At 48.5% G+C, this 15,037-nt stretch overlaps 1 protein-coding gene across 12 annotated transcripts in view; it reads right to left on the reverse strand.

The window, feature by feature from the left end:
• The window catches only part of LOC144781519 (uncharacterized), a 2,047,367-nt gene that overhangs the window by 1,899,281 nt on the left and 133,049 nt on the right, over positions 1-15,037 (reverse strand). For all 12 annotated transcript variants that reach the window (XR_013601003.1, XR_013601004.1, XM_078660419.1 and 9 more), the window contains 2 exons: positions 5,346-5,441; positions 3,850-3,945 (listed from right to left, as the gene is read on the reverse strand). Coding sequence is in view for 10 of the 12 variants with exons in the window: in XM_078660419.1 (XP_078516545.1) it covers positions 3,850-3,945; positions 5,346-5,441 (192 nt within the window). In the remaining 2 variants the exon portion in view is untranslated. The remainder of the gene's footprint in view (positions 1-3,849; positions 3,946-5,345; positions 5,442-15,037) is intronic.

Here is a 15,037-nt window from a genome sequence, read left to right on the forward strand (position 1 = left end):
TTGCGTTCATTGCAAACTGACATGTTAGCAACTAAACATTTGCAAACACACGTAAACGTACGCAACTTAGTGATCCGAATCATTCCAGGACAATGCGGATTCACATACTTAACTTTTAAAGAAGGTGAAAAAGTACCAATAGCTTACAAATCACATTTGTACACACAAGCAGAAATGAAATTCACTTCAACAGAAAAAATTCTGCCAGCGGTTCAAACTGCAGTAGCAAAAGAAAGAGCCCTGGCACAGGGAAAATGCATAATGGTCTTAACCCCTGTATCTGCCTTAGAAGCAGTGACGAAAGCAAGCATACCGAATGCTAAAGCTTTACATCAGAGATGATACGATGGGTTAATTCTCTTGCTGCAACAGACGTTAAATACGTTTTTGATCCTTATTTGAAAACACAAGCATTTCTACAATACGAACATGAATGTCCTCTGCCTACTGAAATTCTGCCTCTTAACCAGTATGAATGTATAATTTATACTGACGGATCGGCTCAACAGGCTATGGAGGGTAAACAAGCCTATAGTGCAGTGCGCGGGATCGTTAAAGGTCGTTGGTGCGATGGCAAATTCCGACCAATGGGCACAAAAACTCAATCTCTAGGAGATTGTACAGCTCAGCGAGCTGAACTACAAGCCTTCAAGATGGCACTTGACAATACAGATCGCAAATTTCCCACACTCATAGTGTGCAATTCGTACTATTGTGTTCAATCTTACAATGAATACTTGCAAAACTGGATTCAAAACAGTTACAAAGATGCAAAAGGTGGCACAATCAAGCATAAACTGCTTTGGGAACAAGTAGTTCAGTTACAACAAGGACTACAAAACACTCACGTGAATCATACGCTGAGTCATCAACGTGATGGCATTCACGTTGAAGGGAATTCATTTGCTGATGAAGCCGCGAAGGCAGCTGTACAAACGGCTTCCGTAGCTGCAATCACTCGTTCAAAAATGAAAATAGGGGGGGCGTGGCCAAGATGGCGGCAGAGTAGGACGTGCTTTCAGTCCCTCCGGCGCCGCATATTACTTAGCTTTGATTACAGCCCTGTTGGGTGCCCATCTACACCTAAATCTGCGGTGCCGTGGGTTCGGGTGCTGTCCGGCGGTGTCCGGTGCCGTTACTTTGCGATCCAGGCCGGATTGAGGAGGTGTGGCTCGGTGTGGCCCAGACGAGTAACGCGCCAGGCGAGCCTCGTGGTCGGGGAAACGTGCGACCCCGGAGTGGTGCGGGCCGCCCTGCGGAGCTGCTGTGCCTGGAGCGGCGGTGGCATCGGGGACTGTCCCAGGGTGCCCCAAGCTGGGAGGAGGTGAGCGACCGCAGACAACGTCGCAGCAGAGGGCCGGCTGGGTCCCTGCGGCGGGGGTCCTGACGGAGGCCGGGCCCGCCGAGAACACGCTGTGACTCCAGAGCTTCCCGGAGTCCGGTGGGAACGCTGATCCGGCCTGCGGCCTCGGCAGGCGGTGAGACAGTGGGGTCCGCCAGGGGGGGCATCTGCACCCTGGCCCGCGACGCTGTTCGGAACCTACAGCAGACCGGCATGGGAGCGAGGAGCGGTGCCCCGGTCCTAGGTGCAGGCTACGCGACTCCCTGGTGCGACCCGGGGCCTACGACAGGCCTGAAGGCAAGGTGCAGTGGGGTGCCAGTGCGCGCGGAGAAGCCCTCCCCCGCCCATGGAATGGGATTGCGACTCCCGAGTGTGACCCGGGGCCTATAGTAGGCCTGAAGCCCAAAGTGAGGTAGGGGTGCCAGTGCTTGCGGAGGGGCCCCTCCCCCGCTCTTGGAACTGGATTGCGGCGCCCCCGGGTGCCTGAATGTGACGGCGGTGTACCCGCCTGAGGTACTTGACTGAGGCATAGCGCCGCGCCGCTCAGGAAGAAAGAGCTATCACCGACTGGCCTGGCTGTGGTGGGGGCCACACAACTAACGGGGCTCGTGCTGGCCCTGACGGAGGGGTGAAGTGAGGGGCCTGCACGCCCGGCCAAGCACTGGTGTGCGGAGAGTGTCCGGAGGAGTAAAGGACGTCGTGGTCCCAGCGGCCAGGGTCCCTGTGGTGCCTGATACCCATTTGGCGGCTGCGGAGGTGAGGAGGACTCCAGCCGGGCGATTCTGGCCCGTGAGGCAACGGGTGGCCTGCAGCGACGGCACAGTGGAGGGGCCGGCCGAGTCCCCAAGGGACTCATGACTTCTGTCAGCGCAGTTTCAGTGCTATCTCGATATCGAAGACCTGACTGAGAATGGTGCAGGAGGTGAGAAGATTCTAAAAACTCAGAAAGTTGTTTATTTATAATAGATTCCAGTATTCTGGTGGGTGGCTGCTCAGAAAAGAGATTTAGGACTAAAATTAGATAGAATCTTACTATCTGCGGAAGGTTGCTTTAGTGTTGGGACAACACTAGCTTGCTTCTATAACAAATGAACTGAGCCAGTTTGGAGGGAGGTATTACACACCTTTGCATAAACAGGGATGATAACATCTGTTATTTTATTATATGGGGCAAAGGTCAAGTGGTGGTCCAGATTTACATGATAGAAGAAGTCTTTTTAGTTCTTCTTCATTAGGAGGAAGGAAAGACGTCTGTAAATTAAATGGGGCAGATTCAGAAGGGGCCAAATGAAGGGCATGGGAGGGCAAAGCGGTGTAAACTACAAGGTTACTTTGTATTTGAATAAATACAAACTCAGGAAATCGCAAACATTACAGGAACAATATTTAGGACCTTATACTATTAAGCAAATAATGAACCCAATTTTTGTCAGACTACAACTACCAGAGGACATGCCCTATCACCCAGTGTTCCATGTCTCTCTGCTCTGACCTTACCATGCCCAAATCCAAACACTACCACCACCTCCTCCTCTAACAATTGATGGTCATCTATAATTCGAAGTACAGAAAATCCTTGACTCACAGAGAGTAAATGGCTGTTTATTATACTTAATAGATTGGAAGGGTTACGGCCCAGATGATCGATCATGGAAACCTGCTGGGAACGTCCATGCCCCTCGGTAGGTATGACTCTTCCATGCATGAAAACTCCCATAAACCTTGTCCTGTGTGTCACACTTTGCGGGGAGGAACTGTTATGATTACTAACTCTTGCATGCCAGTATGCACCATATATGCGTCAGTTCATCACACCAAGAGCCATGTATGCCTACCCTCCTTTTACACAGCTTAGGCTAAAAATCTTTTAGATGAACCGTGTACACGAAGAGTCTAAAGAGTTCAGTTAGTTTGGTGTTTTGATAGTCATAAAATAGCATTGCCATGTTCCAGAGTTCCATATTTTACTCATGATTGTAATGTTCCACATTTGTGACTGTCCTCCTGCGTGTACAAAGCCCCATGTCTGCTTCACGTGCTTGTAATAATCCTGGTGTTTATTTAAGGTTTGTTTCCTTAGTTAGTTATTATTTGTGTCAGGTGCACGTTTAGTATTTCCCGTGGCAGTTGCATATAATGGTTTCACGTGAAAGCAATTATTACAAATGTTACCAATTATCCATGTGCCTGCAATCAAGTATTTTCTGGAAATTGTGAGTCACAGTTAAACACGTGCCCTTCTAGAACATGGAAACGTTGAACTATAATTAACCATGTACCCTTCCAGGAACAGTAGACCCGCTTATAAATATTCCAGTTAAACCCCAGTTGAGTGATTATCTTTATTCCTTTCAAGAAGAAACTACCTACTATCTCCCTGGAGCCCGAACCCCTCCCTCTTACCTCCTCTAGCGTCCTGCCTGGCCAGCGACAACTGCGTTCTTGCATACATCTCCGAGCGGCTAATCGGAATTCCCCCAATCCTGGCATCTCACAGAAAGACCTACCTTTGAGGAACAGCAGCAATCAATTCTGCTCCGGCAGGCGCCTGTAATAGCGGTTCCACATCCAGATCCGTCCTGCAGGTGTCATCACTTGGAACTCTGGAATGAAAGAAAAGAAAGGCAAATGAGAACGAGAAAGGTTAGTGCACCCTTCTTCTTTTCTTCGTGACGCTATTCATTTCAAGCTTGCAACACTCCAGAACTTGTGCATTAATTCCTGAACTGAAAAATGACACTATTGAGAGCACAAAAGACATTACCGTGAAAAAAGAGGAAAGAACAGCGAAGCTGAAAGACAAAGCACAATTCTTGTGAAGCATATGGCACAATATGTTCAATGAGGAGACTTAGAACCGCGACTAAGGACTCAATATAAAGATGGTGTGTTTCCTTACCACCAGAGATCATAATACCTGTTTACTGTTTTCATTACTATGTAAGTCTTTTTCATCAACTGGCGTGTTTACACCAAATTGATTATGTTGATTGGCACAATGACGAATGTGACTTATGTTACTTCTTCCTGCTTGTTCTTTCTAGCACCATAGAAGGCACATTCCCAAAATGGGAGATTGCTGGGTTTCTCGTGCATAGCTGTGAGCCAGACAAAACTCCAGAGATGCAGTCATTGTTTCTTTTATTGTTTTATCCAGACCCCCTTCACTCCTGGGACAGGGTCTGAATTGAGGTAATACATTCTTTGGTCGAGCGCTGTGTTGGGAGTGCGATGGGTCCAGCATCACTTCTGGGGACAAGTTTTCCAGGTCAGCTGTCCAACAGAAAGCCAAGCCACTTAAATTATTTCCGCCCAGGCGATATAGATCCAGTGTTGTATGGCATTTTAGATTCCAAATGAATTTCCCTGATTCATGCCCTTATATAGGTACAATTTGCGTTACCCTTATATGGGCATAGAAATCAAGCCCCTATTTAGGCATAGCCCATGCTACCCAACTACAGGCATGGCTACTTCCATCCGTTCATCAACGTCACAACGATTGATTGGAAAACCAGACTCTTAAGCAAAAGGGACTTTCCCTATACTGGTGTTTATTTAAGGTTTGTTTCCTTAGTTAGTTATTATTTGTGTCAGGTGCACATTTAGTATTTCCTGTGGCAGTTGAATACAATGGTTTCACGTGAAAGCAATTATTACAAATGTTACCAATTATCCATGTGCCTGCAATCAAGTATTTTTGGGAAATTGTGAGTCACAGTTAAACACGTGCCCTTCTAGAACATGGAAACGTTGAACTATAATTAACCATGTGCCCTTCCAGAACAGTAGACCCGCCTATAAATATTCCAGTTAAACCCCAGTTGAGTGATTATCTTTATTCCTTTCAAGAAGAAACTACGTACTATCTCCCTGGAGCCCGAACCCCTCCCTCTTACCTCTTCTAGCGTCCTGCCTGGCAAGCGACAACTGCGTTCTTGCATACATCTCCGAGCGGCTAATCGGAATTCCCCCAATCCTGGCATCTCACAGAAAGACCTACCTTTGAGGAACAGCAGCAATCAATTCTGCTCCGGCAGGCGCCTGTAATAGCGGTTCCACATCCAGATCCGTCCTGCAGGTGTCATCACTTGGAACTCTGGAATGAAAGAAAAGAAAGGCAAATGAGAACGAGAAAGGTTAGTGCACCCTTCTTCTTTTCTTCGTGACGCTATTCATTTCAAGCTTGCAACACTCCAGAACTTGTGCATTAATTCCTGAACTGAAAAATGACACTATTGAGAGCACAAAAGACATTACCATGAAAAAAAGAGGAAAGAACAGCGAAGCTGAAAGACAAAGCATAATTCTTGTGAAGCATATGGCATAATATGCTCAATGAGGAGACTTAGAACCGCGACTAAGGACTCAATATAAAGATGGTGTGTTTCCTTACCACCAGAGATCATAATACCTGTTTACTGTTTTCTTTACTATGTAAGTCTTTTTCATCAACTGGCGTGTTTACACCAAATTGATTATGTTGATTGGCACAATGACGAATGTGACTTATGTTACTTCTTCCTGCTTGTTCTTTCTAGCACCATAGAAGGCGCATTCCCAAATTGGGAGATTGCTGGGTTTCTGGTGCATAGCTGTGAGCCAGACAAAACTCCAGAGATGCAGTCATTGTTTCTTTTATTGTTTTATCCGGACCCCCTTCACTCCTGGGACAGCGTCTGAATTGAGGTAATACATTCTTTGGTCGAGCGCTGTGTTGGGAGTGAGATGGGTCCAGCATCACTTCTGGGGACAAGTTTTCCAGGTCAGCAGTCCGACAAAAAGCCAAGCCACTTAAATTATTTCCGCCCAGGCGATATAGATCCAGTGTTGTATGGCGTTTTAGATTCCAAATTAATTTCCCTGATTCATGCCCTTATATAGGTACAATTTGCGTTACCCTTATATAGGCATAGAAATCAAGGGCCAGATGTAGGTAGGCTTTTACCGGTCGGTAACGGCCGAATTCGGCCGTTACCGACCGGTAAAAGGCATTTGAGATGTAGGGGGCAGAATCGGTAAATTTACCGTTCTGTAAATTTACCGATAGGTAATTTTACAGAATCTGTAAATATACCGGTCGGTAAATTTACTGACCGGTATATTTACAGAATCTGTAAAATCGATATGTAGGTGGGACTCTTATGAGTCCCACAAGGCCTTAGAAATCGGTATTTTACCATCAAATTCAATTTGATGGTGAAATACCGAATCAGGTGTGCATGCAAATGTGCGCATGCACACCTGTGCCATATGACAGGCAGACCTGCCCTTAGGGCAGGTATGCCTGCCATATGGCCCCCGAACCTTTTTTGGGGGTGCTAGAGGGTGTCAAAGTGACACCCCCTGCACCCTTGCCAAAAATCTGTATTTACCGATCGGTAAATACCGACCTGTAATGCCCCATTCATTCCTATGGGCTTCAAAGCCCATAGGAATGAATGGAGCATTACAGGTCGGTATTTACCGAATCGGTAAATACCGACTTTTACCGATTCGGTAAATAAACATCTGGATTTCCCTACATCTCCCCCCTTCATATTTACCGACCTTTAAATACCGAATCGGTAAAATTCGGTATTTAAGGGTCGGTAAATATGCTTTACCTACATCTAGCCCCAAGTCCCTATTTAGGCATAGCCCATGCTATCCAAATACAGGCATGGCTACTTCCATCCGTTCATCAACGTCACAACGATTTCTTGGAAAACCAGACTCTTAAGCAGAAGGGACTTTCCCTATCCTGGATATTGATTTCTCCAAGAAACTCATTATTATGCATGAACAACTACTCCTTAGGGTTCATCCATGACGTTCATATGCCCGACTTTACGTCAAAGCAGGCATTCCTAAACACCTTCAAGGTATAAATATACCTTCACTTGCTATGGAAAAACACAGTGTGGTTTGGTGCAGTTCGACTATCTACTTGCCCTACGCAGCTTGCTACAACAAGTGCCGAAGAAAGCTGACTCTCCAGCTGACGCATTGATCAGAAGCTGTTCTCTGCCGAGAATCCAGCACCAGTGTTTGTGACTCCGCTTGCAGGGTGTTGGGAAAATGAGTCTGAGACAGAGATACCAACCACCTTCATTCTAAGGTATGGAGCTGATTAGAACATAGAGAAACCTTTGGCAAATCTTGGCAAAAATTAAACCTATGCTAAAGACCACACTTACTTCTTCCCTCATACTAGACCTAGGTTAGGTAAATTGGGATAGGCGTATTTTAGAAGCACCAGTTGAGTATTTTAGCCTGTGTTATTTATGTATGTATTTTTATATATGTCATAGCACCAGACAAAGCTATTACAGTATTTCACTGTACGCATTATACTTTTCATTCTGTCTAACGATTGTAGCAGTTCACCTCTGTGGCATGAGAAAGAAGACTGTTCAATATATCACTTTTATTGAAAACGCCTGTCACACTATTTCTCTGCAACTCTGTAGAAACAAAGCATGCACGACTGACTGAGTAAAATTGTTATCTATTGTTTCCATAACTCTGAAGATATTTGTTCCAGTCCTAGGGAAACAAAGTTGTCATGTTTATGCGGTTGTCAGAAACTAATCCCTTCTTGTGTATTCGAGAAAGTTTCTGGTGACCTCTGAGCTAGCTGGCACTCACAATTAAGTTTAGTATATTGGATAGAGACATACTGACCTCAGTCCGATGTCACATTTATAGGATATATTATTCCAACGCGCAGAGCCTATTGGGAATATGGGAACTACACTACATGGTAATACCTGATGTCCTGAAACAGATTCAAAACGAATACGGGGCTGAGCCTGCTTTAAATTTGGGTATGAAACTACTGAAAGATTTCAAACAGGTCTCAGCAATAATATTAGCTAATACAAAAGGAGAAGCAGCGTCTGTGGCGATCTGCCAGAAATTAAGGGAATTTGATGTAACTGAGCAACCACAAAAACTGGCCAGAATAATTGAAAAATCTATGAAGAATTAGGCAGAGACAGTTTGGGTGGGAAACCAGTTAAACCCCAACTGTCTGAAAGTCCTGAAAAGGTCTTTATTAAAAACACCCCTACTCCTTCTAAAAAGAAGTGGGAAAACACTAAACAAACTTCTAAAGAGAAGCGTTCTCAATCCCGAGGTAGGTCTCCGCAAAAGGAGTCCTCTGAAAGGAGGTACAACCTCAGGAATAGGGATAATTTGAGAAAGCCTGATAGATATCAAGACACTGATACACGTTCCTCTCGTACCTTTGAGACTTCGTCACAGAAATCCGAAAGAAGAGGACGGCTGAAAACAAAGAAGAATGTGTCAAGTCGAAAGATGATCAACACGTTCAGAAAAACAAGAAACCTCAATTCACCAAAAAGAAGGTAGCAGGTCCAAAATTCAGGCATGCCGAATGTTAGAAGCGGCTGTCTCTAGTTGGCAGAGGTATACACTTCTGACAAATAGGGACACACCTTTTCTAGTCAGGGCAAGGGGATCACACACTTAGATAACCCCTGCTCACCCCCTTGGAAGCTTGCCAAAGCAGACAGGCTTATCTCAGAGGCAGTGCGTTAAGCATTTATGACCACATACAGTAATAAAGGGAATACACTACAAATGGACACGACACAGTAGTATTATAAAAATAAGGATGTTTATATAAGGCTTAGCACAAGACCAAATAACGACAAAAATATCCCACAATCTTAATAAATACTCTTGGAAGGAAAAATAATACTTCAAGTACGGTTTCTTCTTAGCACAAAGTCTTTAGTAACAAAAGCAACTCTTCTTCTTTAAATCAAAGTTCTTGGCAACAATGTAACCCCCACAGGAGTCACACGACGTCGAGGCAAAGTTAATCCAAAGGTTCGGCGTCGACCGCGAGGAGTGCTACGTCGAGCCCAGAGTCGCACAGACCCCCACAACACAGTACCTTGGAAAAGTGAAGCACACGATGATCAGCGGCGTCGAGATGTCCGGCATCGCGTCTTCGGCGTCGATCGGGCCTCGGGGTGATCTGCAGCGGCGTCGGCAGATGTCAGGCAAGAGCAGCGCTCACGAGGAGAAGCAGGATACGGCGTCGTCGTCGATGTCGATGATGATGTTGCAAGAGTGAGCAGCGCTCACGGCGTCGAGAGGGCTCGGTGTCGAGGCGTCGGTAGCGGCGTCGCTACTAGCGTCGATTGGGCCCGGCGTCCGGCGTCGAAGGTGCGGGACACGGGAGCTGCACTCACGATGTCGAGCTGGATTCGGCGACGTCCGTCGGCGTCGAGATTGCTAGATTCTTCAGAGGTGCTGGATTTTCAGGTTCCAGCAACAAGCACTTTCAGCAAATTAATGAAGTCCTTTGGCCCTGTGACTTCAACAGGAGGCTGGCACTCTCCCAGCCCTTGGAGATTTCCTTGGCAAAGCTTGAGAGTACACACTCAGTTCCTCTCTCCTGGTTCCTTGGCAAAAATAAAGAAGCAACTGCAGGATTCCCCCAACAAACAGCACACTGGCAGAAGGGGTAGGCAAGTCCTTGGATCAGCAGGCTTCTTGTCCTTGGTTCAGGTTTACTTGTCAGAAGTGATCTAAATTCTCAGTTCAGGGGTCCTTCTCTTATACCCCTTTTTGGCTTTGATCCCTTTGTCCATGCAGGGGAATTTCCCCCCATCCTGGGTTTGTTGTGGGTGTTGCCAGGCAGAGGCACCTGGCCTATTCACTGTGCAGGGCAGAGTCTTCAGCCGCCCAGCAGGAAGCGGAGCCAGCATTGTCACTGGCAGGAGCAGGGCCATCAGTCGCCCGGTAGGAGGTGGGGCCAGGATCGTCCCTGGCAGGCACAGAGCCATCAGTCGCCTGGCAGGAGGTGGAACCAGCATTGTGTCAGGCAGGGCAGGCTATCAGGAGCTACTCTTCCCCTACTCTCAATGCAAATGCCCCACTCACCCCACACTGACTCATTCAGACTTCTGGAGCCACCCAGCTCCTGTCACACGCACACCAAACCAGCAGAGACCAGTAGACAGTCAGGCAAGAAAATAGCCACTTTCTAAAAGTGCTATTTTCAAACACAGAGTCCAAAAACCATCCACCCAAACGGATGCGTTATTAAACCCTGAGTTCAGGGATACCAAACTCGACATTGCACCATGCTCCCCGAGCTCGCTAGGATTATAGCTTTAATAATCCTGGCAGCCCATTCTAACTCATGGAGAGCAGGTTACCTTACAATAGTGAAAAACGAATATGGCTGTAATTCACTGTTAGGACATGCCAACTTTGTCAGGCTTGTCCTACCTTATGCTTACAATGCACCCTGCCCGTGGGCCTACCATAGGGGTGACCAACATGAAGTTAAGGGAAGGTTTAGGGACTGGCAAGTAGGTGCACTTGCGCAGCCCGCGTGACAGTCAGACTGCACGTAGGTCTAGCAATGGCAGACCTTTAGACACATTTTACTAGGCTGCTTTTGTGGGTGGCACAAAACGTGTTGCAAGCCCACTAGCAGCATTTGTATTTACAAGCCCTGGCACTCCTGGTGCACGCTACTGGGGACTGACAGTAAACCAAATAAGCCAAACATGGAATCCAATCAATACATCAATTTCACATAGGGAGCACTTGCACTGTGGCACTGATCAGCAGTGGCACCATGCCCAAAGCAATATACCAGCAAAAACATCGTAAACAGAGGAGGCAAACAGAAAAAATGGAGGAGAGACTCATGCCAATGATGCCAGGTCTAACACGTGTCCCCTCCAGCTGAAATGTGGGGAGAACTACCCTTACCCTAGGGAGTCCTCATCACTAAGGTGGAAAAATCTGGACAGACCATCAGCATTGGCGTGATCTGTACCAGGGCGGTGTTCCACCGTGAAGTCCATCCCCTGTAGGGAAATGGACCACCTCAACAGCTTTGGATTCTCACCCCTCATCTGCATCAACCATCTGAGGGGCCTGTGGTCTGTCTGAACCCGGAAGTGAGTCCCAAACAGGTAGGGTCTTAGCTTCTTCAGCGCCCAGACCACAGCAAATGCTTCTCGCTCTATCGCACTCCACCTCCGTTCCCTGGGAAGTAACCTCCTACTGATGAAGGCTACAGGTAAGTCTCGGCCCTCTTCATTCACCTGAGCTAGAACAGCTCCCACGCCATGCTCTGAAGCGTCCGTCTGGACAACAAATTCTTTAGAAAAGTCGGGTGCCTGGAGTATAGGTGCTGTGCACATTGCAGTTTTCAGGGTGTCAAAGGCCTTCTGACAGGCGTCAGTCCAAATCACAAGTCTTGGCTGCTTCCTGGAAGTCAGCGAAGTCAAGGGGTGCACAATGTTACCATAATCCTTGACAAACCTCCTGTAGTAACCCGTGAGACCCAAGAAGGCTCTCACCTGAGTCTGGGTTTTGGGCAGTGCCCAAGCCAGGATGGTATCAATCTTGGGTTGTAGGGGGGCCACCTTGCTGCTCCCTACTTGGTGCCCCAAGTACACCACTGAACCCTGCCCAATCTGGCACTTACTGGCTTTGATTGTGAGGCCTGCTCTGCGCAGGGCCAACAACACTTCCTGGAGGTGGCGCAAGTGTTCCTCCCAGCTGGCGCTGAACACTGCTATGTCGTCCAGGTAGGCGGCACTGAAATCCTCTAGTCCAGCCAATACCTGGTTGACCAACCTCTGGAAGGTGGCAGGGGCATTCTTCATCCCAAAGGGCATAACCCGGAACTGGTAGTGCCCATCTGGTGTGAAGAATGCAGACCTCTCCTTTGCCCCATCAGTCAAGGCGATCTGCCAGTACCCAGACGTTAGATCAAACGTACTAAGGTACCGGGCAGCCCCTAACCGATCTATGAGCTCATCAGCTCTGGGGATGGGGTGCGCGTCAGTCTTGGTGACTAAATTGAGTCCTCGGTAATCCACACAGAACCGAAGTTCTGGTGATGCACCAGGCGCTGCAGCCTTCGGGACCAAGACCACTGGGCTGGCCCAAGGACTGCTAGAGGACTCAACCACCCCTAAGGCAAACATTTTGGAGACCTCCTCCTTGATGTATGCTCTGACCTTGTCAGTCACTCTGTAGGCCTTGTGCTTTACAGGAGTGCTGTCCCCGGTGTCCACATCATGGACACACCACTGAGTGACACCAGGAATCAAGGAGAACAGATCAGGGAATTGTCCCAACAGTTGGCGACAATCTTGCTGTTGTTCAGGGGTCAGTGTGTCAGAGAGGACAACACCATCCACTGACCCTTCTTGCTCTTTTGCATAAAGGAGGTCAGGAAGAGGCTCACTCTCCTCCTCCATTCCAGCATCTGTAGCTAGGAGCATGCCCACTTCGGACCTTTCTAAGTGGGGCTTTAAACGGTTGACATGCAGGACCCGCAAGGGGTTCCTGGGAGACTTTAAGTCCACCATGTAGGTGACATCGCTCTTTTTCTCCACAACCTCAAATGGTCCAGTCCACTTGTCCTTGAGCGCACAAGGTTCCACAGGGGACATGACCCAAACTTTCTGACCAGGCTGAAGCTCCACCAGAGTGGCCTTCTGGTCGTACCACCGCTTCATCTCTTCCTGGCTGGCCTCCAGATTTGCCTGAGCAATGTCTCTGAAGCGCCGAGTCTGGTTCCTAAAGGCCAGCATGTAACTGTATACATCCTGGGAAGGTTTCCTGGGAGATTGCTCCCAGCCTTCTTTGACCAGACTCAAAGGTCCTCTTACCGGGTGTCCATACAAAAGCTCAAAGGGGCTGAACCCTAGAGACTTCTGTGGCACCTCACGGTAAGCAAACAGCAGGCATGGCAAGAGGACGTCCCATTTACGCCTCATTGGTTCTTCAAGACCCATAATCATGCCTTTAAGGGTACGGTTGAATCTCTCAACCAACCCATTACCTTGAGGGTGGTAAGGAGTGGTGAACTTGTAGGTTACCCCACACTCCTTCAACAGAGACTTCATATAATTGGAAATGAAGTTGGTGCCCCGGTCTGACACCACCTCTCTGGGGAACCCCATGCGGGAGAAAACACCCATCAGTGCCCGTTTCACCACGGGGCCGTCACTGTTCTGAGAAAGATGGCTTCCGGGTACCGTGTGGCATGGTCCACCAAGACCAGGATGAACCTGTTGCCCATGGCTGTCTTGGGGTCCAGGGGCCCAACAATGTCAATCCCCACCCGGTCAAAGGGGGTATTGACCACGGTAAAAGGTTGGAGGGGAGCCTTCTGTTTCCGCCCGCTTTTCCCACTTGCCTGGCAAGTTTGACAGGTTTTGCAATGGATATCTGTATCCCTTCTCATCTGAGGCCAATAAAAATGGGTGACAAGCCTGTCATAGGTCTTGTCCTGCCCCAGATGTCCAGCTAACGGAACGTCATGAGCCAAACCCAGTAGGAAGGCTCTGAAGCGCTGGGGTACCACCAGCACACGGGCTGACTCAGGCTCAGCAGCCTTAGGCTCGCTATACAGGAGATCGTTCTCCCAGTAGACCAAATGTGACCCTGACTGATCACCTGTTGTCTGGGCTGAGGCCTGCTGCCTCATACCCACAAGAGAAGGGCACACTTTCTGTTCTGCACAAAATTCTTCCCTGGAGGGACCACCATCCTGCTGCCAGTGGGTCAGCTCGGCCAGGTCTCCCAGTTCAGCAACTTGTTCTCCTGTGGGTACCAGGGCATCCCCCTCAAGGTCTGCCTCCTCCTGGACCACGGGAACTATGGGGGACGGTTTCCCGCACCCCCTGCCTCTTCTCTTGACAGCCGGGTCCTGGGCCATACTTTAAGGCTCCAGAACCCCATCAACACCCTTACTTGCTGTCATCGATCGAGTGGCTGCACACACCCACTCTGGCACACCCAACATTTTCAAATGTGTCTCCCTCTCCACCTTAGCCCAAGGGGAGTCTTCCAAATCATTGCCCAGGAGACAATCAACAGGCATGGCGGGCCTCACAGCAACCTGAAGAGTACCTGAAACTCCCCCCATTCAAAGGAAACCTGAGCTACCTCACACTCTCTCTGGGAGTTGTCAGCAGCTACCACAGGGCAGAATGCGTGGGGGACCACCTGCTCTCTGGACACCAAGTGACACTTGACAGCTGTCACACTCGCTCCGGTATCTCTGAGAGCTTCCACTCTATGGCCATTAATGGTCATCCACTGCCTATATTTCTTAGTGTTACTAGGCAGAGGGGGTGGAGGGACCATTTCCATGTCTCCTAAAGAGACCAGGGACATCTCTGCAGGACCCTCCCCACCATGGGCAACCATCTCCTCCCCTCCCAGGGCTACACTCGCCAACTGACGGGGGGGTGCACGTGGTGGTGCATTAAAGTTCTTCAAGGGACACTGGGGATCATAAAAACGGTGTCCCACCTGCTTACAAGCGTAGCAGGTCATTGGGCCCCTATGAACAGGTTTACCTGTCGGGGCCTCTGCCTTCTTCACTGGGGGAGGCTGGGAACCCTTCCCTTGGTTCCCTTGGGGATTACTTTGAGGACCTTTTTGGAACTCCCTCTGTTTACCCTTGTCCCCCCCACTCTTCTGCTGGGGACCCTGCCCACCTTTGGCTGAGTCTCCCACTGGACCCTTGTGGACCCTGGTACTGACCCAGCGGTCCGCCTCCTCAGCAAGTTTTCTAGGGCTAGATATCTTGCTATCAATAAGGTGCTGGCACAGCTCTGGAAAACAGTTATTAGACAAGTGCTCCCAAGCAAACAAATCATAAAGAGCATCATAACTTTCCACTTTGCTGCC

The sequence above is a fragment of the Lissotriton helveticus genome, chromosome 9 (assembly GCF_964261635.1).
Source record: "Lissotriton helveticus chromosome 9, aLisHel1.1, whole genome shotgun sequence".
NCBI classification, from domain to species: domain Eukaryota; kingdom Metazoa; phylum Chordata; class Amphibia; order Caudata; family Salamandridae; genus Lissotriton; species Lissotriton helveticus.